The sequence below is a fragment of the Emys orbicularis genome, chromosome 7, assembly GCF_028017835.1.
Source record: "Emys orbicularis isolate rEmyOrb1 chromosome 7, rEmyOrb1.hap1, whole genome shotgun sequence".
Taxonomy (NCBI): domain Eukaryota; kingdom Metazoa; phylum Chordata; order Testudines; family Emydidae; genus Emys; species Emys orbicularis.
In genome coordinates, this window is record NC_088689.1 from 127,334,407 (window position 1) to 127,358,521 (window position 24,115).

At 44.1% G+C, this 24,115-nt stretch overlaps 1 protein-coding gene across 13 annotated transcripts in view; it reads left to right on the forward strand.

The window, feature by feature from the left end:
- CADPS (calcium dependent secretion activator) overlaps nucleotides 1-23,422 on the forward strand; it is a 367,289-nt gene extending 343,867 nt beyond the window's left edge. For all 13 annotated transcript variants that reach the window (XM_065408642.1, XM_065408643.1, XM_065408648.1 and 10 more), the window contains 2 exons: nucleotides 21,405-21,509; nucleotides 23,243-23,422. In XM_065408642.1, coding sequence (XP_065264714.1) covers nucleotides 21,405-21,509; nucleotides 23,243-23,422 — 285 coding nt within the window. The remainder of the gene's footprint in view (nucleotides 1-21,404; nucleotides 21,510-23,242) is intronic.
- The last annotated feature ends 693 nt before the right edge of the window (nucleotides 23,423-24,115 follow it).

Genomic DNA, 24,115 nt, shown 5'->3' on the forward strand with positions numbered 1-24,115 from the left:
TGCAGGAAAAATGAGGGTGTTTTGATGTTGACGCACAGAGGCAAATGGAAATGAGTGGGTTTGAGGGATGTAGGTGAGGAAGCCAGGGAGGGAGGGCAGAGTAAGGCAGTCCTGAGAGCTGTTCACCCCCATGGTTGCTTGTCGGAGAGAGGAGCTTCAGCTTTGATGGGATAGTCACCCCAGCATCCGGCATCTGGAGTTGGAGGCTCTGACACAGCTCTTCAAGATGGGGCCATTTGGCCCCTTCACCCTCCCCACCTGCCAGGGAGATCCCAGAGCACCTCATGCTGGAACATCCCGGGATGTGCTGCCTCCCCCACCTCTGTACACTGGTTAGGGGCCCAGAATAGGGATCAAGAAACCTGGGTCCTATTCCCAGCCTTGCCATTGTGGTCTTAGCCAAGTCAGCTCAGCTCCCTGCCCCTCAACTCCGCCATCTCTGATACAGGGAGCAGGCTTGTCCGCTGGCAAAGTGCTCTGTGCAATGCATTCCTATCAGATATGGCAGCAGGAATAGACCTCCATGCCCATGAGTCCAGCCGGAGCACAGCTCTGGAGATGCATGAGACAGGATTTGGTCCCATATTTTTAAAAGGCAATTATACTACATATTAATTGATTCATGAATGTAAAACGTATCACGTCAATACAAGTTGGAATCGAAGGAGTGCTGAAGTTTAAAAAAGAAATTTCGGCACAAATGACTTGGACCCCAGATCAGCAGTTAGCACTGGCTTCTATGGGACTACTCATGTGCTTAAAGATACGCACGTGCCCAAGTACCCTGCTGAATCCGCACTTCGTATACTCCTAAATATATGGAAATTCGCAGTGGGGATATTGACAGCTATAGAAGAAGCTCGTGCAGCTGGCTGATCGAACCTTAGAAAACAGCTACTTTTCTTCCTATACAGCCAGACTGCTCACTGGGGCACCAATTCTCCTACTTCCATCCCGAGACTGCCTCCCTGTGCTGTTTCTTCTTCAGCTGCTTCTGTCTAAGAAAGAGTCAATTTTGAAGTGAAGAAAATAAAGCAGATTGGCCTTGGGAAATACTGCATTGTTTTAAGCATGTCTTTAAAAGAGTTACTTCTAATGCAGCCTTTGTTTTTTCAGTTAAGGCATAATGTTTGAATCAGTTGAAGTCACGTCAATTGAATTTTTTACTCATAGAAAGGAGAGTCGGATTGCAGGTACTGTGCTTCATGGCAGTTGAGTAAAAACCGTAAAGTACATTGTGGTGAAAAATATTGTCTGTATACAGCTATTGCTGCCCTGGGGAAGAAGAACATTGTATACCCTCCTTTATTAATAGGGGTTTTTTACCCAACAAAAAGGCATGTTTCAAACCCACATGCAGGGTCATGCTATTTCAGAGCTGACCCCTTCGTCTTTTGGAGTTCATATGCAAAGCATGTTTTTAAAAAGGACAAGAGGTGTTTAATAGGCTTATTAATCATGGCAAAAGGGAGGAGAAGACCTGTTTTCGTACTGTTCCTGCCCACAAGCTGCCCAAGGTAGTTAGGACTTGTTCCGGAATAGGATCTTGCCTAGTAAATGTATTCCAGTAACAAGGTTTATTCTTTCATGAAGTATTCATTTAAGTAGGTTTCATTTAATTTATTTTAGGGAGCCTCTTAATAAAATAAGTCCTAGATCTGTCACTGGATTTTACATGCGTGTAAGAGTTTTTCCCTCTAAATGTCTTTATCAGAACAGCTTTTCGTGTTTCAGTAGACATTTGGTGAAGACAGTTAATTTGTTTTCTTTTCCAGAGGAGATTGTTCCATTAATCATTCTAAGAAGTCAGACTGATTGCTCTGTTACTTTAGGTCAGCATAGTCTTGCTAACATGATCTGCACAGTGCTTTTTAGCGTTGGAGAATATTCTTTTTATGGCAGACTGTAAGCAACAGACTCTTTATTTTGCCATTAAAAAAATATCCAAGGTACATTTTGTGGAAGGAATATTGTCACGTTGCATTACAGAAGACAAATCGTCCTAAATTCTGAAATGAGAGGTCAGTTAGCTTAACAACATAGTCTTTCCTGCTTAGCCAACATAGATTGTTGGATTAGAGCTGTGTGTACATATTTATCACTGTGCAATATATGCAAGTCATGTAGGGCCAGATTATTAAAGTTATGCAGATAGTGAGATTTTCAAAAATGCCTAGGTACCTAACTCCCATTGCTGGGGGCAACTGTGAGGGGTAAGGTGGCTTGCCACCTTAGGTCCTAGTTGAATTTTCAAGAGCACCTATTTGCAGCTTTTAAATACCTTTGAAAATCTGGCCCTTAGCACACTGTGAGATCTGCTTGTCTATTTGTATTTAAGAGTGTTTTTAACTAATTTGAGCTTCCAGTTGGTAGTTAGTCTAGAATGAGAACCTACGGGTCCAATCTTGCATTTCTTGTGACCCCAAAAGCCCCATTGATTTCCACTGAAATTTTGCAAGCCCAAGGAAAGCACGACTGGGTCAAAGTTTAAGTGTGAAGATATCAGGAGTGTCGTGTGTAAGACACAGGAGGTAATTGTCCCACTCTATTCTGCACTGGTAAAGCTCATCTGGAGAGCTGTGTCCAGTTCTGGGCACCACACTTTAGGGAAGATGTGGACAAATTGGAGAGAGTCCAGAGGACAGCAACCAAAATGATCAAAGGTTTAGAAAACCTAACCTATGAGAAAAGGATAAAATAACTGGGCATGTTTAATCTTGAGAAAAGAAGACTGAGGGGGACTCTGATAAGCTTCAAATATGTTAAGAGCTGTTATAAAGAGGATGGGGTCAATTGTTCTTTATGTCCAGTGAAGCGAGGACAAGAAGTAATGGCCTTAGTCAGCAGCAAGAGAGATGTAGGTTAGATATTAGGCAAAAAGTTTCTGACTCTCCGGATAGTTAAGCTCTGGAACAGGCTTCCAAGGGAGGTTGTGGAATCCCCGTCATTGGAGGTTTTTAAGAACAAGTTGGACAAACACCTGTCAGGGATGATCTAAGTTTACTTGGTCCTGCCTCAGCGAAGGGGGCAGGACTTGATGACCTCACAAGGTCCCTTCCAACCCTGCATGTCTATAATTCTGTAATCAATAGTTAGCTCTCACGTGACATGAAATAGTCATGATACTCAAGTGAGAAAATATTTTAGCATTGGAATCTGAGACTTTGTAGATAAGTCAGTGGCAAAACGAACAATTCTGTTTCCTCCCCCAAATCCTATATTCCACTGGGCAAATCCTTTTTCCACCCCGCTCCTTTGTGTGCATAGAAGTCCCAGCATGCAGTGGGGCAGCTACACATGGGGAACAGGGAGTTCCCGTGTGCAGCACAGAGTGGGTTTTTCCAAGACAAGTCTGGGGAGAACCAGAGCAGGAGCTGAGCGGGTAGGTCTTTGACTATCCAGATCTGTTGACCTAACCTCATGCACGTTTGTCAGGGATAATAGAAGGATCTGCTGCAGGGCTGAGGCAACAGCTGTCATCACAGAGTGGTCCACTCCCTTCCCATGGCCTGTGGAGCAGGATTCCTTACACCCGTGTACAGCATACGCTGTGTGCTGGGAGGAGGATTGGGCCCTCCGCACTGACAATGAAGGATTGTTTGATGTCCAATAGCTTCTTCATGCCTCGTTCCCTTTTCTCTCTGCAGTCCAGTCCCCCACAATTGCTCCCAGGGTAGCAAGTGAGCCAGTGGTGCATGTTAGATTAGCAGTTATAGGCCACTTCATTTCTCTTGATCTGCAGCTCTTTTCTTTCCCCAAGCTTCCTTTAAACCTCACCCTGCACTTATGATATCAGCGTACAAAAATGCTTACCAAGCGCTGGAAAAGAAATATCTTTTCTCTGTCCTGAAATCCCATGTACGATACCAGGGGATCCTTTTCTCCCCATTCACTCTTTTCCAGTTCACAGTTAATACCTAGGCAGCCTTTAACTACACTTTTTGGAATGTGCAGGCTATACAAGAGAACTCAATGAAAGGTTCCCAGCTCCAGTTTGTGACGTCTTTTGATTCAGTTCTAGTGTTAAAATCTAAAAACCCCTGTACAATTAAAGTATTGTATAACATACATTGCATCTTATTAATCAACATTACATCCAATTATACTGTCATTGTATTATATTGCTTTGACAAACAAAAGGCTGGACTCTTTACAAAAATGTTACGTAGCTATTATGTTTAACCAGGCTCTTTATATGGGAACCTCGGTTTAAAATGTCAACATCTTTTCTTTAAAAAACAATTAAAAAAACACAAGTGGAGAATGCAGAAAACAGTATTGCAATCTATATTCCATCTTTTTAATGCAAAAACTATTTTATCAAAATTGCAAATAATGTAAAATTTGGTGGGGGCAAAATCATTCGGGGCAGTGATCACTTTTGTGTAAAATGCCATGCTACAAGCACTGTGAGTTTTGCACAGCTGTATCTGCTTGGGAGGAAGAGAAGGACAGGTACCCAGGAACAAAGCATGTCAGTACACCCAGACCACATTTAGGGCCAGATCCTGTAAACACGTACCACTTTACTCATCCGAGTAGCCCTATTGACTAGGGGTGGTTAACCAGCATTGACTCTGGTGGGACTACATGTCTGAGTAGAGTTACCCCCGAGCATTTGGAGGATTAGGGCCCTAGAGAACAACTTGAAGAGGCATGTGTCCTTTGGAATTAATTGCTGCAAACACTGGGTGGGGTTACAATTCATGGGTGAGGTGCAATACCCTACGTCAGAAAAGCCACCATTCAGGGCCCACGGGGCAGCTGTGATCCAAGAGGACCCCCCCACACACACAGGTGCTCCAGCTATTCCCTGGATCTCATGACTCCCTCAGTCACAACCCAGAAGCAATTTTTAAGACCTATATCCTGCAACTGTCCCTACCTGGCAGACCCCTGCACCTGCAGGGAGCCAGGCCTCTGTCTGGACACAGTTGCAGTATTGGAGTCTGAGGCCATCTGATTGCAACGAGTGTATTGGATCCCCATGTCTTTTACACCTCTGCACGGGCTTTGTTTTTAAGAATTAAACATGTATTCAACTGCATTCTTCCCACCTTCGAATCCTACAGGCAATGGGTTTTGTCCAGGAGAAGCATTATAAATCTTTAATGGCCAGGACTTTTGTTTTACCTGTCATCAGAAAAACAGCATCTTCTTCAACACGACCACACCAGGCTAGGGGATTGGTTCCATCATAACTCAGGAAAGCGCCACCTTCTCAGGCCCTGTCCCTGGAAACACACGTGTGCTTAACTTTACTCACCCGAGTCATCCCACCAACTTCAGTGAGCTGCCAGCAGTCCTCACACACTCCTGCATAGGTTCACCAGCGTGTGCTTTATGTACAATGGGCTATACAAGTCCTTCTCCCCCCATGACATAAGGCTTTGACCTTCTCCCTAGGCACAGAGGGAAAGGGGGGGGAAATCTCCCCTCCCCAAGAGCCTGGGCTGCTCTGGCCCTTCCATCGGGCCTTCCCCTCTTTCCCCTTCCTCTTCCTGTATCTCTTTTAACTGTCCTCAGCTGAGGAGCTGAATCACTTTAATTGGTTAATCACCTGGTGTTTAACCAATTATCTCCTCAGTTTGGCCCAGGTGGAGATGCTTACGAAGTGCACAGAGTGATGAGTCCACCGTAGGCTACTCACACTCGGCGACACGCCCCTTCCTACAGTAAGTCGCTTTTTCCTTTGACGTCCCCCATCCAAGTGTTGTTGAGACTGGGCACTGCTTCTTTTACTGGCTCTAAGGAGACGACAGTCCCAGGTGGTGAGACTTCACGATGCTGAGCTGGATGGGACTTGTGTGGCTAAATCCTATGCAACTATTTGGAAATGTAGAGGAAACTATAGGGTTTACGAATTGTGTGATAAATATAAAGCTCAGATTGTTTTCACAACTGTCCCAGTGTTGTGAAGGTGCAGGAGTTAATGCCTCCAGTTGGCTTTTTTTAAACTCTCTCTCTCTCTCTCTGTTGAAATCTGTGCTTGGATGACGTTAAGGAGCTGAATGGCTTCAGAGGCACTATAATTTGGAGTTAAGGAGCCTTAACCCATCCCAGAGTGCTTAGGTGGTGTTGTACAAAATATATTCTAATTGTTAATTAATTGTATGCAGCACAGAGCCCTAAATGCAGAAGCTCTCCATGAATGAAATGATTCGGATGTTTACGATTTATTTATAATGTAAGTGCGAGACCAGATATATGCATACAAAATACAAAGCAAAAAAAAACCCAGATTAGAGACGTCTTTTTCCATTAATAAAAGTGGGAGTTGCGTGTCTAATCTCATAAGCACAGCACTGAACATTTACAACCAACAAGTCCATTTGCTAGAGACACCAGGAAGTTCTATATGGACCTTCCATTAGCACTGATGGGAATGATATGCAAGAGACCCCTTCAAATCAAACTTAAACCCAATTAAGGGTGAAACTCCATCCTTAACTCACCCTCTTGCTGAGGTCCTCAAACAGTGGGTGATCTTAGCTACCATATGTACTACAAAAAGCCTGCTGTACTTAAACACAACTGTGTGTGAGTTTCAGCTTTCACTCTGAATTTCCTTCCTTGTTGTGTCTAAGGCATTCCGTTTACATGATTCAAACAACGTTTTTGTGGTTTGTTTTGAAAAAGATGGTGTAATTCAATGCCATTTACATCCTAGACAGATGATTAATAGTTCAGGGTAGCGGCTTGATCCTATTATGTAAGGCTGACACTGTGGTATTATTAAATAATAATACAAATGATTTTAATATCAATCCCCTTTGACTTTATACCCTGCCCACATAGTTAAGCTTTCAGTGTGAATGAGATTTCACAGCCAAGGAATAATACAGGGGAAAAAACAATCAGAAGTTACAGAGCAGCAGGGTTGTAGGAACTACTCTAAATGTATCTGCAGTGAAATCATTATAGTATTATTTTTAAAAATCTTTGCTGAAACGTAAATCTGTAGTCTTAGCAAAGCACTTCAGTCCCTTATTTAAACCAGGGTTCATTATTATTATTGCTTATGCTGTACCATAGATGTCCATGGTGCTTTAACAATATAATAGTAATAAATAAAAACATAGCACTATAATTTAGCACTTACTGAGCTAAATGTTAGCAAAAAATAATTGAAGGCATATTGCTTATCAAGAGGAAAATTTGCCACTAACATAGGACCCTATCCTGCGAAATCTTTACTTACTGAAGTCCTTACTCTTGTGAGCAAGGTACTGTTTGCTGTTCTGTAGTGTCTTAAATAAGGCGTGTACCCAAAATATTATTGAAATGTGCATTCTGTTTCTGAAGGTAACCCAGTTGGAAATCCCTACTGGAAGGTAAGCTAGCGCATCACAAATTGTTACCAAAAAAAAAAAGTTATCAACTTTTATATTTTGAAAGAAACAACGCATAAAAGAATAGCGTGAGCTATAAAATAATGTGTTTTATAATAGAAAGACAGCTGTCTCTGCATACCCTTTCGGTTATGCCTTGTTATTGTGTGGTCTGTGGTGGTATACAGAAAGACAGACACCTTTTTAAGTACTCTGTAGAATATTTAGTTACTCAGAGATCAGATACTCTTATTGTATGGTCCATGGTGGTATAACAGAAAGATAGCTATTTATATATTCTTTCTCAATAGTGCCTGTGAGTTTATAGCCTGTGGTGATAGTAGTGGAGAATTTGATATATACAATATTGGTGTATATCCAATTGTTTGTGAACATCAGAAGTTTTGAAACTTGGTTGTAATCGAGGAATATAAGCATAAGCTTGAAAGGCTAAAGAGCAGAAAGACCCACACATAAATGCTATTATGTACTTAATGAGGCAGGGGTTTAAAAAAAAATCAGCCACACAAGTTGGTTTTATCAAAGCAAATGTATAAATAACAACCAGTGATTCAAACTGCTTTACAAAGAAAAAGCAGGGGGAAATGAAGCTAGCACTTCACTTGTGGCATCCAGATAATAGTATTTACTACACTAATCTTTTTGGCTTAGAGATTGACAATCAATATATTATTATCAACAAGCATTAACACACACAAAAAGCTTCCGTTTCTCTTTTTCTTGAACCCTGTCCCTAAGTCCTTTAAATGTAATTAAAACTGGACAGCCCTCCCAATAGTGCAAATTACACTGAAAATAATATTCAATATTTGTACTGGGTGAAGACAAAAGTGTTGGCTTGTGCAGTTGGTTGAAAACACACGCACACACACACACACACACACACACACACACAAAATTCGAGCTAATCAAAGTTAAAATAAAGTCTCTCTCCCTCTCTCTCTCCCAAGACTACTGTCTATAACATGTTGTTCCTTATAGAAAGTGGGATATGGTGGCATTTGCTTGATTAACTTGCTCGACAAAAGTGACAGCTGCTGTGGGTGCATGTAGATAAGCTGCACAGCGCAGTTCCGCCTTTGTACATCTGTCAGCAAAAAAGGAAGACTAAAGAGTGAAAAGAGACAAATTGGTCCCAAAAGGCAATCCATTCAACTTAGGAGGTTTGCTCTATTCAGGCACTCACTGTGAATCTCAAGTACTAGGTAGCTTATTCAATTTCATTCATTCTTTAGAATGAACCCACAAGTGTTTAATTTCTTATTCTGCCCTATAAAAGGGGGAGCTTTTTTTATTGGAAGCATTAATTGTAAGACTAGCTGATCAATGCTTACAACATTAACTCGTCATTCATTTTCTGTTTAACTATTTTGGGGATCTGTAATGTGGTAACTTCTCACTGACTTCTTGGATTGCTGTCTGAAAAATCCAAAAATATTCCGACATACAGCTCTGTGAACCGGGGCCTATGCCGAGGAGAGCAAGGAGTGAAGGCTACAGGCCAGATCCTCAGCAGGTGTAAATCATCATAGGCCACTGATTTTATTATTGGCATTGCCGTAGCACCTAGGAACCCCAGTCACTGTTACGCTAGGTGCTGTACAAACACATGGAGCTTCATCAATTTACACTGGCTGGAGGAGTGATCCCGATGTGTGCCTGGTTACACAGACAGGTGTCCTGGCTCAGAAAGGTAATATCCTCTGCAGAAGAGTTACTCAAAGATCAGCTTCCTAACGAAGGGGGGGGGGGAGGCCTGCAAGCATGGCAGCCTGCAATAATGATAATAGCAAAATATGGTTTTCATTGAGAAACTGGAAGAAAAGTTTATAAACTAGTGGGAAGGGCAGTAATGTGTGGGTAGGTCTCAGCAGGGCAGAGACGTTTCTCTTTTTGTGGCAGAAGTTTCTCTGTTCCCATCTTCTAATTGACGCTGGCGGATTGCTGTTAAATTCATGAGTCTCGGGGGGCAGCAGCTCTTTACATCCACACCAGTCTTTGCCACCATCCTACTCCGCAACTTAGTTGCAGTCTCAATCTCTCTGGTCTAGGCATTTCTATGTGCCCTCCACTGTGGTGCCTAGAAATTCACGGCCCTTCTCCCCCACCCCCTCAGCACTGTGCCTGTGGCTCACCCCTCAGGGATTCTAGGAGGAAGTGTACTTAACCTTTTTGTGCTGGGGTGTCTATTAACCCTGTGACAGGCTGCACCCGGAGGAGAGTCAGGGCTGATACAGGCTAATGGCAGATGAAGCCCAGCTAGGGGAAGCACTGGGACAGGCAGAAAGAGAGGAAGTTGGTGTTTAGAGGAGGTGGCGGGAAGGAATTCTGCTGCCACTCCCTAGAGAAGAAGGGGAGTTGGCAAGAGACAAGGAGGAAAATAAGCCCTGGGATCGTGTCTTGGACTGCAGACTCTGGCAGGACCCCAAGGGAGGGAAGTCGCCACAGGGAGCAGAGGAAGCTCTGGTGGTGACCCAGGGGTAGGGCAGAAGATAAGGAAAAGTAGGAAGAAGCTCAGGGAAAGAGCAACAGGGTCTGGGATTGCTAGTTGTAGGGTCCCTCGGCTGGAAGCTGGGGAAGCGGGAGGGCCCGGGGTCCCCTACCGTCCCCTGGGAAAGTGGCACAGTCTGGGCAGTGGAGCGGAAGACTGCCTGAGACACTTTGTCCAGAAGAATTTTGTGTTCCCAGAAGAGGAAAACTATAATGACCTGGCTGAAGGGCCCAGCCACGAAGGGGGACAAATCAAGTCAGAGAGAGGGAGACAGCCCAGGGGGCGTGCAACCAAAGGAGGGCGCATCTGACTGGTCGAGAACTAATCCCCTGGTGCGCCACAAGGAGGCGCCCCAGCGGTGCGTAGTTACACTTCCACAGAAAATAAGACAGTTCTTCCCATAATGCTGTAGCCTCTGCTTAGAGCAAAGGCCTTGGGGCTAGATCTGCAGGTCTGGCTAAGCTCTGTTCAGTGCAGGACGTGGGGAGGGGGAAGCCAGAGATGGCATTACACCACCTTTCCCCCACCCCTTCCAATCCAGTTTTGCACCCTGATGCAACTTAGAGCAGCCTTAGGACAGAGCAGGGCCAAAGATCTGACCCCAAAGGTTGCCATCAAACCCAGCTCTCTCGCATGATAGTGCCTTTGGGCTAGCCCAGAACTGAACTTTTTTAAAATGAGCATGTGTAAAATATAATGTTCCTGATTTTCCACCCACTCATGCTTATCATCATCTACACCTGGGCAAAACCGGTGTAAACCCCACCTCTACCACTGGTAACGTTCTACATCCAATTTGCATAGGTGTCAATGACTATGCAAGGGCGAAGGTAGTGGAGACCCACTCTGCTACTGAGGTGCACACCTGGGGTTTTAAAGGTTACCTAAAGTAAATTTTGCTCTGGTGAAGTCACCCCACAGGGAGTCGCATGATTTTGCACGTGACACTTTTCTACAAAGATAAAGGTGTGAAAGATGCATCAGTCACGCCCTGGGCAGTTACCATTTGGATCAGTCACTTTTGCAAAGTTCTTACATTCTGTCGTTCCCAGCATACCCTGTCTGAGTTGTCATTCGTCTCCTGTTCACGTCGGAGAGCCAGTTCAGCTGTCTCGCGGTAGCACAATGTGCTACCGTGCGCGACTCTGAGTGTGAGACTACAGCTGAGTCCTTCACATCTGGGTTGGTGGGTCTGAGAAGCAATACGGAGCCAGCATGCCTGGTCACAGTGGGCAGGGAAAAAGCCATGTTGTTCCTCAGCAAGCCTCACTTAGGTGACTGAGAGAGAACACTGAGAGACTCCACAAGAACCTGTACCTAGAGGAACTGTACAGGGCCTTGAGGGTGGGGTAATGAAGCAAGTTTGAGGGGAAACCCTTGAAGCTCAGGGGACCCCAGATGGCCAGAAGTGGCTTCACTCTTGTGCCCTTCTCAATGTCGACATTTCCAGTATTGTCTCGTACAATAAGCTGAATGCATAGGATGAGCCGTGTCAGCTCACAGCATCAAATACTGTATCCTGCCTCTGACAATACCATGTGCCTGATGTTTCAGAAGATAGTGAGAACCTGCCATAATGCACCTGGCCAATAGTGTATATGGTGGTGGGGTGCAAAATCTTTCCTTACCCCTATAACGATCAATTGGTGGCCTGAAGCATGAGGTTTTGCAGTCCCTAGCTTAGTATTCTTCACTAGAAATGTTCTTATATAATTGGTCTTAAAGGACCTGGTCTTCAGAATTTAGGTCTATGTGCATCTGAGTTGTGCGCACATTTGCACTCCAAGTTTGCATACTCCAGGTGCAAGGCTCCAGTTCGTATGCTACGTGGCGAGATAGGTGTGGCTTGAAAGGACGACTTGTGGATTGTTGTAGACTCGTGTCGCAAAGTCATGTGCATGCAAAGTAAATTCTCAATTGTGTGCAGATTTGATTACTAAAAAACAGGTTTGGGAGTTATCCAGGGCTGCAGACATCCGTTCCCTCCTAAGGGAAAAATGAAATGTAGCTTCCATGAACCGTTGTGACAGCCTTAAAGGTAGAACTTGACCATCTCTTCTCCCTCCATACACGCGCTGATATTGATCCTGATCCTTCTATGGGGTCAGATTCTCAGCTGGCGTAAATCAGCATAGCTCCGATGACTTGAGCAGAGGACCCGGCTCAGTGAGTGGAGAATGGACACCAGTGTATGGCCGATCAGAGAAAAGCACCAAACTGTTTGAGAAAAGCACCAAACTGCCATTTGTTTCACAGCAAATTCACGTGTCGGGTTAGCAGCGAAACCCATGGCCCGACGTGAGCACGTTCCTCTTGTGTGCCCCGGTGCACGGCCTCCTTATTTTGCGTTGCTTTGATGCTGGGTGCCGCGGAGGCAGCCTCCCGCCGCAGAATCCGTTCCCTTCGGAACACCTTGAATTCAAAGGCTTGCTCAACGGCCTCCTTTCAACGTTTCAAAACAAGTTCATGGGCCAGACAGAAAGAAGGGGTAGCCTGTGCTCAGCGCTTTCCAGACACTGGTAGGTCACAGTTCTAAATAGATTTGAATTGCTTGGATTGGTTCTGGTTGGAAAGCAAGGACTGAAATCAGGGGTCATAGGTGAGAGTTACTATGGTAATTGAGTAGTATCACCAGTAGTTTTGCTCTCATGAGCATTAAAGCACATAATAAAGGACAAACAAGAGTGGTTAAAGCAAGCAGGTAGGATTACTATGTTCTTTTGTCAGAAGTATATAATGTCTTGTAGTCAGTTTTAAAGACTTCTCAACCCCCAAATCCCCCCCCCAGCAGTCACCTGCTGAGTAATTTTGTATGCTTAATCTCCAGCCCTTAACTACAAGCTTTCTGCTAATTTGAGGCAAATGGGTAGTTTTGACACTAAATAGGGCAGTAAAGAATCCCTGACCTAGAAAAAGTCCATTCCGAGGCACTGAGAGCAGAAAATATTCTTTCAGCATCCTTGCAAGACGTTTTGAATGACACAAAATAGCTTTGACTAAACCCTGCTGCAGCCTCCGATTAATGGTTTGCAAAAACTTGCCGCACATCCCCGCTGCAACTTCCCCCATAAAACTTGTCACTTCAGATTGCCATCAGCCACCACAACAATCATCATTTCATGCCTATTGCTAATTGCAAGCACAGCTGAGGCTCAGCGGGGTGCTCTTGCACAGTCCCAGGCCTTTATACCAGCCTCAATCTGTTGTATGGCACTTGTTCACACAAAAAAAACTACCCGCAAAGGCAGAAAGAGGCAGAGTCACCGGTTTCTTGTAATCCCTCTGCTACCCTGCTGACAACCCAGCCCCATAAGCATTCCTGGTTTTGTCCTCCCCTTTACAAAAGCTGAAGTGACCTTAAGCTACTAGTATGTGAGCTTTTTGAATGAAGAATACAACTTCTTCAGGTGCATTAGAAAGCAGTGCTGCATCTGGCTTATGAGATTCTGTTTGCAGCACCCCTGGGGTGAACTGTGGCTTCCTGTAACATGTAAAATATGAGTGTGAACTCCAGGTTCATGGCAAGGAACAGGAGGTCATGCTTCCATTCAGACCTCACTAAAGAAAACGGGAGTTTGCAGATGTTCTTGTGTATGTGTAATGACACCACCTCCCCAAAAGCACAGGAACCCAGCACGGTTTTTGATAAAACGTGCCACAGTCTGTGTGTTACTTGCAGATTTATTCATATCAATTTTTGCCATTTATATATTCAGAGACAAGCCTGCTATTTCAACAGCTCCCTAGCGCAGACGCCAAACTCTCCTCTTCCAGGCATTAAACCTATTGCTCAGGCTGGCTGGGAGGTTGTCACGGTAACGGTCAAAGCCTGCCAGAGGTCATGCTTCAGCACCCTCTACTGGGTCTGTTCAGGAGAGTCAGAATCTGCCTACTTCTGCCCCGGCAAGAGTAGCAGTCAGGTATGCTGGGAAAGAAAGGGGACTGGAGAATGGTAGACTGCCCGAGCAATTGGAATCCTTAGGAGGCTACCTGAAGATGCCAGCTGCAGTGTCCAGTTACAGCCATTGGGGCTGTTCCTGAAATTCTTGCTGGGAAAAGAACTGAGTTTTTAATTCATGCCTGGCTGGGGGGAAACTGCCATTGAAATTGGCAAGGTCTGAGCAGAAACAAAGTCGGGACTCCAGGATCTGACTCAGTGGGAGTTTTGCTTGAGCAAGCAACTTATGAAAGAGAAGAGCCCTCTTGGGGGATAGTTTGGACTGATTGGGCAAGGAAAAGCTTGGATCCCCAGTGTCAAAGTAGCGGATGGGTTGTTTTCGGCCAAGCCAAATATTATCAATATATTCATAGTAGTGAGACACCAACAGTTCTATGTTGCAATTAGGCAGCCTTACGTTAGGAAGTAAATGTTGCATAACTGATGGCTTAGCCTTGGTAAACAGATCGTTTTAATGCATTTTAGAAATATGCATGAGTGTTAGGAGCATAATTGTTCTGTGTAGAAGTCATTTCAATACACAAATAAAAGCATTGCTTGAACAGTGTTATCCAAGTTCTGCTGAGTTGTCTCCCACCTATGGGTTCTGTGAGCATAAACGCATAATAATAAACATAATTTGTTATGATTGTGTATGAAATGCTCCAAGAAAAGATTGCTATAATTTTTGAAGGATTTTTATTAAGTACAACAACTGAACAAGCAGAAAAAACTATTTAGTTCATATCGCAACAGGACTTTGTCTCTTGTGTCTAAGATCCCATTTCTGTTTGGGAGAGCGAGATTACTTGTAAAAAATATATATATAGTTGTGTGGAAATGTTAACATCTTTGTGTTAGCCATGAAATCAGAAGTCTTCTTCCTTCTAATAACACATCGTCTCTAGTGATTGTTTCAGTATCTGTTTCACTCATAGCTTACTCTGTTTTTATGCATATGCAAAGCTTAGATGCAGTAATTGAAGAATGCTATATTAAATCTAAAAAAATAAATAGATGTGATTTTTTAAAATCAGGATAAATGTATTAACAGATATCCCTTGAATTGTACCTCATCTATAACGTACAGTATTGAAATTCTTGTGAAGTTGATTGCTTAGCCTTGGTGAACAGATCATTTTATAATACATTGAAGAAATACACATGACATGTAGGTCTTATGTTTTAAAGATCTGCATGGTTGACGTTTTAGTAGCAAATGCTTTCCTACCCATAGGAGGAAAGGGGGACGCATTTGGATCCAGAGTCAGAATCCAGTTTGAACCTCCCCAGTGTCCTGGGTGTTTGAATGCATTGTCTTTAGTAGATAATTTAGCTTCATTTGTTTTATGTTTCCAAAGACTCACATGAAATGCTGATGGAAAGAAGGGGATCAAATGTAGGTTGGCAAACTCAACAGCAAAACTGCCAACCCTGTTAGAAGAGCATTGGAAGTCACTGGTATTTTGTGGTGATTATATTGCATGGACTGTAATGATAATTGCTTTGGGGAGTAAATAACTGATAGGTGTTTTTGTTTTTTAAAGATTGAATAAGCCGGGAATTCACCTTCAGCGTCCTTATGGTTCTGCGCCTTGCTGGGAATCTAGCAAGTTAATTTGGTCCTTCTGGGGGCCGCCATCTTGGTTGGTCCAGCTCTTTGTTTCAGTTGATACTGTGGAAGTTCTGTCCTCTCAAGGCTGAGGTGGTTGTTTTTATTGAATAGTTAGACACACAAAGGCTTGCACGCCACATTACAGACAAATATAAAGATTGTTCCCTGCCCCCAAGAGACTCACCACTCATTTCTGTGTATGGAAAGAATGAGATACAGCGGTGGAAGATCATAAGATGTTCTTATCGCTGCATGCTCAGCTGCTCTCTGGGTGTTGTTTTTAATACTTTAGTAAAACTTGGGGATAGTCTCCAAACAGGGCGGAGATGGAAGTCTAACTCAAAGGAATGACCCTTTAAGGAGGCATTTAAAGGAGGGGAGTGATCTTTTCTGGCGCACAGGCTCAGAGGTGGATGGTGGCAGCCAGAGGTCATGGCTCACGTGAACCAAGGGCATGAGCCATTTGAAGAAATGAAACCACCTTCTTCTTTCAAGTTTCTTTTCGGTTTCATATTTTGGGGCATAGGGTTGTGATGACTCTTGAGCAGATATTTCCTGTCTATCAGAGAAACGACATTAGCAGAGATTCATCGGATCAGGCCCTCACCCCTCTCTGGCCACTGTATGCCTGACAAAAGGGCTGGAGTGGCATAAAGTGGACCTGGTTGTGGAGGGGGAGAATTACTCTGCTGCAAGCGCTGTGGAACGGCCATAAAGTTGCCTTCTGAGGACCTCCTTCCAAGCCCTGGCCTAGGACACATGCAGGGAATGGGGCAGGAGGCGTGTGCTGGTGCCTGGCAGCACGGCAGTCCATAATGCAGCCAGGGAGATCCCAGAGTTGTTTGAAGCAGCCCTTGGCGTAGCCCAGAATTACAAGGGCACAAAGGTGGCTTCGTGCTCCGTAGTCTCCATTCCCTCGGGCTGTGCGACCTGTGCTGCACTTCTTAGAGAATCAGAAGCTCACCCATCGATTTTAAGGCCCGGGGCATCATTGTGATTATCCAGTCTGATCTGCATAGCCCAGGCCAGAGGATTGCCCCTAGGGATTCCCCATCAAGCCCATAAATTCTGTCTAAGCTACAGCATAGTGTCTGGAAAAAGACATCCAATCTGATGTAGACTCCAATTGACAAAGACTCCACCACACCCCTAGTTAAGTTGCTCCAATGGTTAATTACCCTCCCTATAAAAAATGTGTGTCTTATTTCCAGTCAGAATTGGTCTAGCTTCAGCTCCCAGTTGTTGGATCTTGGTAGCTATTTGTCTGCTAGCTTAAAGCGCCCTCCACTATCAGTAATCTCCTCCCCAGGTGGTGTACAGTATAGACACCAAGTGAAAAAATTACTCCCCTGTCTTTTCACTGGCCGATCTTCTGTTCCTTTATCCCCGCCCTTTGTGAACAAGAAGTTTGTAAAGCTAAGCGCAAAGGGTCTCTGTGTTCTGGAGCAGTTCTTTGTCAGGAGATGTCAGCCTTGGATTTCGGCTCTGTCCCATGGAAGTGTACAGCTCATGCCCATCGGTGGAGGGGATGGGAGCCTTGTGCGTGTAGAGCAGAGAGTGCTGCCCCCCGGACTTGTCCGCTGTACTGTAGATGCCCACGGACGCCCCTCTGTCTGGCTATACAATGGAATTTGGGGAGGAAATGGAGCTGTGAACAGCTGCACCCTGCCTGTGACGTCATTCCCAGCTGATCGCTGGGATAGTCGCTTACCCTACCAGCAGATAATGCTGCTTGAAGTAGGCTCACCTGGGAGAACCACTACTAAAACTTCTCCCCTGGGGAGGGCAGGAGCCATAAAGTCCTTCGCCCTGCCTGGGCCACTGCCCTTTCTCCAGGTCCCACTCTACATGGTGAAAGGGAGGCTCTGGGAAACATGGGCCCTACCTCTGGCCCATGCTTCAGCCCTGGGGCCCCAGGCAGTGAAGCCGCTGTCCACTCCATCCTCAGCTTTGCACTTCGGTTTTCCCCCAGCCTTCCCCCTACCCTGGCTCACCTGCTTTCCCAGCCCCTCCGCTGGCTCGTTTCCCCATCCCCTTTCAGCTGGAAACCCCACTGAGACCATAGTCCCCTTCACACTGGGGAGCCCAACCAGCAGACTACAGCTCCCTCTGTGTTTCAGTCCCCACTGAAAGGCAGGGACCTGCCTCTTATTTCCTGCTTCCCCTTCCCAGCAGGCCTTGCTCTCAGTCTATAGTCAGGTTTCAGAGTAGCAGCCATGTTAGTCTGTATCCGCAAAAAGAACAGGAGTACTTGTGGCACCTTAGAGACGAACAATAAATTTGTTAGTCTCTAAGGTGCCACAAGTACTCCTGTTCTTTTAGTCTATAGTCAGTCACACGTTCTGTGAGGAAGCCTGGCACCTTGACCTGGAAACTTGGGTCCAATTCTTTTAATCAAGAAAATCCCTTTCTAAAGCAAAGGAGGTTGGACACCTGCTGACAGAGGGCCTTTGAAATCAGTCGAAAGACTCCCCAGAAGGGCTAGTCCCAGTGTTTTACAGTCCGTAGCTCTAACCAGCCACGCTGGGGCTCACCCATTTGTTCTCCCAGCGATAGTAAAGGAACAAATTAAAATGAACCTGGGGCCATAGGCAAGGCAGGTCCCTCGCACCACCTTTAGCCTGGTCTGCTGGGTCCCAACGGACTCCCTGGGGTGAATCTGACGATGTGCCAATCGTGTGCTGCTTCTGGTGTATTTTGTGAGGCAGCCTGCACAGGGGAACATACAAGGAATGTGGGAAGGGATTCCAGCTATAGACAGCCCCTGGCAAGTAACCTTACTACTAATCTCTCACAGCTTCTAGGCACTAAATAAACCTGTGCAGGAAAACTCCAGTTCCTTCCATAGAAAACAGTCAATACAAACATTTAACACGCAGCAGGTTGGCTTGCTACATGCTTTTTCAAACAGAAGAGGCTAAATGTCTCACTGAAAAGCAGCTAAATCTGTAGTCCAAGGAGATCCTGGAGTTGAGGCGTGCTAGACAGTAGAGGGAGTGTGTACGGGTAGAGAGTGAAAGTGGGGAGAGGTTCCTCTCTTAGCTACTTCAGTGAGATCATAGGACCCCTCAAACTAGCTAAAGAGGGTAAATTTGGGGCTACCAGAAGCCTTTCATTTACTCAGCCAAATGAATGTTCTAGTCAGGGTTCCCAACACGCAGAGGTTAATGTTTCCAAGCTCACTAGACAGTAATTAAGTGCAGTAGAATGAACATAGTACACCGGGATTTGAACTACCTGGTTCTCTCTGGGTTTAATTGGCTGGATGAGGCTGTCACTTTGTGAGCGTGCTGCTGAGCTGTGTCTCTGAGCCTAGCCAGGAAAAAAGAGGTTTTAATTATAAAAAGTTAAAAACAAAAAACAGGCCCTTTGCATTCTTTCAAGTACATCTTCACTAAATTCTGCGCAGCCCTCATTGTGGATTGCTGCTAATTGGCATGTTAATTACGGGTCAGCCTGACAGCAGTCTTAAAACACACCTCTGCTGTGATGCCTACAAAACACTTAACCCTGGTTAGGCTGAAGGGTTACAGGGAACAAAACAGATCGAATGGGTTAAACCAGGGGATGCAAGTTAAGTTGGGATGCAGAAACCAAATTCTAAATGTGGAAAAGATGCCCTGCGCCCAAAGGCCCCAGGGAGAATGGAAACATCCTACAGAGGCAGAGGTGGAGCAAGGTTACAATTGACTTTGGACAGAAAACCTCCCCTCGAGTCGGGGAAAGGAGTGGATGCCATGCCAGGGTATAATGAATAGGGAGTGGTCTGACTACAGGACCTCTTGAGCACTTTCTCAGCTACCTCAGAGATCCTATTGCCGATTTGGCAGCCAGGGATGTTCTGTGGCTCCCTTGGTTAGGAAATCAATGACTGGTCTGTATTGATCCTGCAAGGCAGGAGAGGACACCCAGATGCCATGGTGAGGGGTGCCCAGGAAAGAACCTCAATAAGTAGGTGAGGAGGAGCTAGATGAGGGAACTCGCCCCATCAACACAGGGGAATGTAGTGCAAGAGACCCATTTAAAGGCATATTCGGGGGCAGCTATGGTCAGGGAAGCCTTGGAACGCACAGTATCTCCAGCAGCCATCTTCACCAGGCACCAATAGCTGGGTGGTAGGGGGGGGGAAGCATGTGCATATATCCCTGAGAGAAACTAGTTGAGGGGGTTTCACTTCCCGCTGTCCCCTGTTTCTTCCATGAGGAGACATCCCCCTGCAGAGGGAAAATTCATAGGACAGGCCATAGGTTTCCATTGCCCTAGGCATAAGGGGGAAGGGAGTCCCATGACTGGTAGCAAAGTCTGGAGTGGGCAGCCAGAATGAGGTACCTGATTAGACTCCACACTTCTTGCCTCTAGCACCCCCTGTGGTTATGACGTGTCTCCCTTGCCTGCTGTTTGGCTGAGGTACAGATCTGCAAAACCCAACCCCAGACAGATCCATTCATACTAAAGAAGGAATTTTGTTAGTGCTGAAATGTGCAAGTTATACTAACATGGGCCTGGCCCTGCGCTTTTTTACACTAGTTTTACACCAGAGTAACTGCATTGAAATCAACAGAGGATCACTAGCGTGACGCTGGTGGGACAGAGGGGGGAATCAGTGCCCTGGTCCCTGGTCAATTTTCATTTTTTTCCCTTTGCAATTAACCTTTTTGGGGCAGGTTTGTTTTTGTGAGTGTCTGATGAACTGATGATCTCCAAAGAGGGCTAAAAAAGACAGTTTCACTAATGGGGCCATAATCTAAGAACTAAACTGTCTCCTTCTGCTTTACAAGAGACATAAAAATGTCAGCCCAAGTTTGACGTAACATCGACAAAAGATGTGACTGTCTAACAGACGCACTGTCTTAGAGAGGGTCAGAGTGGGGAGGGGAAGAGTATGAAAAGCATTTCTAACTAGCACTTGTTTAAATTTCCACTGGTCTCTGGTGCATGGATTGGCACATGTGAAAAGTAATAGTATAGGAGTGATGTGTGCACATACTGAGTGTGAGAAAGAGAAGTTGGGTGTGCATATATCTCTGCACAAGTAATGTTTTCATTCAGTTTCTGTTGTTCTTTGGATAATACCAAGTGGGATGAAAACTGGTGACATTTTAAGATTTGATTTTTCCCCCTTTTTATCCGGCCACTTGGGAGAGTTGCTCATATGTCTCTGAGATGGATGAATACAGGCGCAGTCCTCTAACCCCATAGCCCACCAGAGCCTTCCTGCTCTGCCGTGACACGGCTGCAAGCATTTTTCACAGATGAGAAGCAAAAGTTCAGCCCCTTGAAGGGAACTATAGTTTCAACATCTTGAAATTAGCTCTTTTTGCTATCTGCTTTTACAACTGTTGGGGTTGAGACTGGAGCAGATAATGCAGCCAATGCTTATGACAGTGTCTCCTAGCCCTGCAGTTACTGTGTACTAATATGATCAGGTTGTATTAGAATCCCCTAGTACATGCAGTCTGCTCCTCTTAGGGAATCAGAGGCCTCCTACGGCTAATGGGGTTTGAAATTTCAAAGCAGGTAAGTGGCAAAGAAATCTCTGGGTTTGATGTGGTTAGTGGCAGGGTCGTGGTGGAGCAGCTGTAAGAAAAGCATTGGGATAAAACACAGTCTTGCTGGCAAATCCAATCATTGGCAAAGGTGATACTGTCCACCCCTACTGTGGAAAAGCCAGCAGTGCTGTTGCTCTCGGTTTGTTACCATCCATAGATGTTCCTTGTTGAGAAGGCTGTGGATGGATGAGTTGTGCTCAAAGTCTGTAGTCCTGGGGTGCATGTTTTATTTAATAATCCCTTTTTTGGGGTGGGAGGGGGAGAATCTGATTATGAAAAAGAAATGCTCATTCATTGAAATTCTGCTTTTAAAAAAATTCCCCAGTAATCCTGTCATAGTCATTTCACCGGTTGGCAAATAGAAAAGGTCAGTCCTGGTTGTATCTGCCTGTTCGCAGATTGTGTTTATTCATGATACTCATGGGATGTGTTTGCTGGAGAATTCTTGTCTCTCTTGCAGCAATGGTACACCAGCTCAATGAATGTCATTTGCACCTGGTTGACAGACCGCATGGACCTGCAGCTTCACATTTACCAACTGAAAACTCTTATTAGGATGGTAAAGGTAATAATTTTTATGTGACTTTGCAAACATCTTAGCATTGGAAGCACTGTGTGTGGTAGGTTTTCTTAGAGGAAATGTATTCTGTAGCCAAGCAAGTAAATCATTCATTAGAACAGTTTATATTAGATGCATATGGGGATACTGCAAGTACAAAAATTAATCAAAGGGAATTTGAGGCAGATATAGATTAGAAAAATACTTCCCACAATTATTAAGTAGTTATTTACACTGACATTTAACCCTAATTGTACAATAAACATTCCAAAAATTGACTTTTTTATGTGCAAACATGTTGATCACACCAATTAATCCATTTTAACTTGGGGTTTAATTAAAAAAAATCCCAAGACTTGGTTGAAGGGAAATATTTACTCCCAAATATATTTAAATATGTCTTGTGCTTATTGTCGGAATGCAAATCATGATTGTTCTCGTAGTTAATTGAAGTAGTTTCTTTTACAATGGGTGTATACAATCAACTCTAAGGGATCACAAAGGTGAGATAACATACCCTGAAAGTAGCATTTTTTTTCTGTGCGTGTGTGTGTCTTGGACTAATGATAATTATTTCAGTGTGAAATCGCAGTGGTTTACGTGAAATAAGATCACAGAAGGGGGTAAATACGTTTTTGGATCATTTTAGGTTCTATTTGATGCTTTTTGGACTAGTGTTTTAAAATGTTTGTATTTTCCTGTACACTAAGAACAAATCAAAGCGTAACGAAATTACAACTGAAATGTACTAAATGTACTTTTCATAAACTGGAACAATACGCACCAGCAAATAATCTCTATTTGTTAATTAGCTGAGGAATTATTTTTCTGGGTTTATGTTCTTTTAAAGCCAATATTGCTTTGGGTAGCTGCTAGAACCAATTTGAGAATGTTCTGATCCACAAGTAACTACTTAATCCAGTTACTGTTTTATAGTGTGTTATTAAATTAATGGTATTACTGCTGGAGTCTTATCTCACAGAGATCAATCAAGAAGGTTCTAAACCTAAATTCAGATACAAAGAGGTTAATTTTAACGCTTAACTACCCAGGAAACTTTTATAACTTACCAATAGCTGCAAACTGTGGAAGGAGGGGAAGATATAAACAGATACACTTATGCACAGTGTGTTTGTGTTTGACATATATATTCAGTGTCTCTAATGTGCAGGACTGGACTTGTCAACAAGATTTGAATTTTGTAGATAGGAGTATTTAAAATATTTTCATTTCACTGGAGTAGAGCGTTTTGGTGTCGTGTAACCATGTCTCTATGTGATATGGAGTTTTTATTTTATGAGGGGAAATAACTACGGTATGTATTGCAGCAATACATTGCCAAGGGGAACTGGATACATCCCAATATACTTTGCAGCTTGTGCATCATTAACACAGTGGGCGCCCGATCCTGAAGTCCTTACTCAGGCAAAACTCCCGTTGAAGTGGCCAAAAGTGGCCAGAGTCTCATTTACACAAAGGCCATTTTCTATTTCTCTGGCAATATAAAGCGGGCACAAGTTACAATTACACCCATCACTGCATTGCCACTGCCATGTAAAATGCCCTTCGTGTCCGTGATGTCCGTGGAGTACGTCCGTGGACGTTCATGGCCTGGTGATGCAGGACCAGGCCCACTCTTTGATGACTCTTGAAATGAAGCATGAGTAATCTGTGTTGGGGAATTAAACTTGACTTTGTGCTGTTTGTCTCTCCCTCCCAACACGTCACTTCCATCCTAGAAAACCTATAGAGATTTCCGATTGCAAGGAGTGCTGGACTCCACCCTAAACAGCAAAACCTATGACACCGTGCGAAACCGGCTGACTGTAGAAGAAGCCACAGCGTCAGTTAGTGAAGGCGGAGGTCTTCAGGGAATCACAATGAAGGACAGTGATGAAGAAGATGAAGAAGATGATTAGATAATTCTGGTCGAGAGGCCCACGTGGTGGTGGCTTCTTTGCCAGTGCATGTACCTAGTCTATTGTTCAGTTAGCCACATTAGGAATTTTTCTGTCAGCTCTAAATACCCATGAGAAGTTTACCAATACAATTGCCATTTAGCTGTGTGGTAATAAGATTAGCACCTCTGTTTGATTCATTGGTTTCCTAATTTCATATCTCTATGTTCATAAGCAATATGGAGCACCATTGTTTAATACTGTTAATGGAAAACTACATAGAATACATGCTAGGTGTGTCCCTGTTATAATTAAAGTTTAAACAATGCTTCATTAATGTACTGTATATACATTGATGGTAAATTGTTGTGAAGATGAGTGAATCAAGTACTTTCATTTCTTTGTTTCTCTTCTGTGGATGCCAACTGCTTAAAATTAATAAAAACAGCTTTGTTTTTAAAAGAAAAGTGAGGCTGTTACAAATGAGTTTTTTGTTCTCTGTTCTTTTTTTTTTAAATCCAGCTGTTTGAATCATTCTGCATCCCAGTTAATAAACCATGCGCTTCTCCTTAAAGATACAGTTAACTCCATAGAGGGTATGTACCAATGGATTAGTAATTCTGATTGCCACAACAGTAAATCCTAGAATAATGGCTACATTCATGCCATGGTACAGTCCAAAGCAGTTGTTTTATGTCAACATTTGCCCCTCTA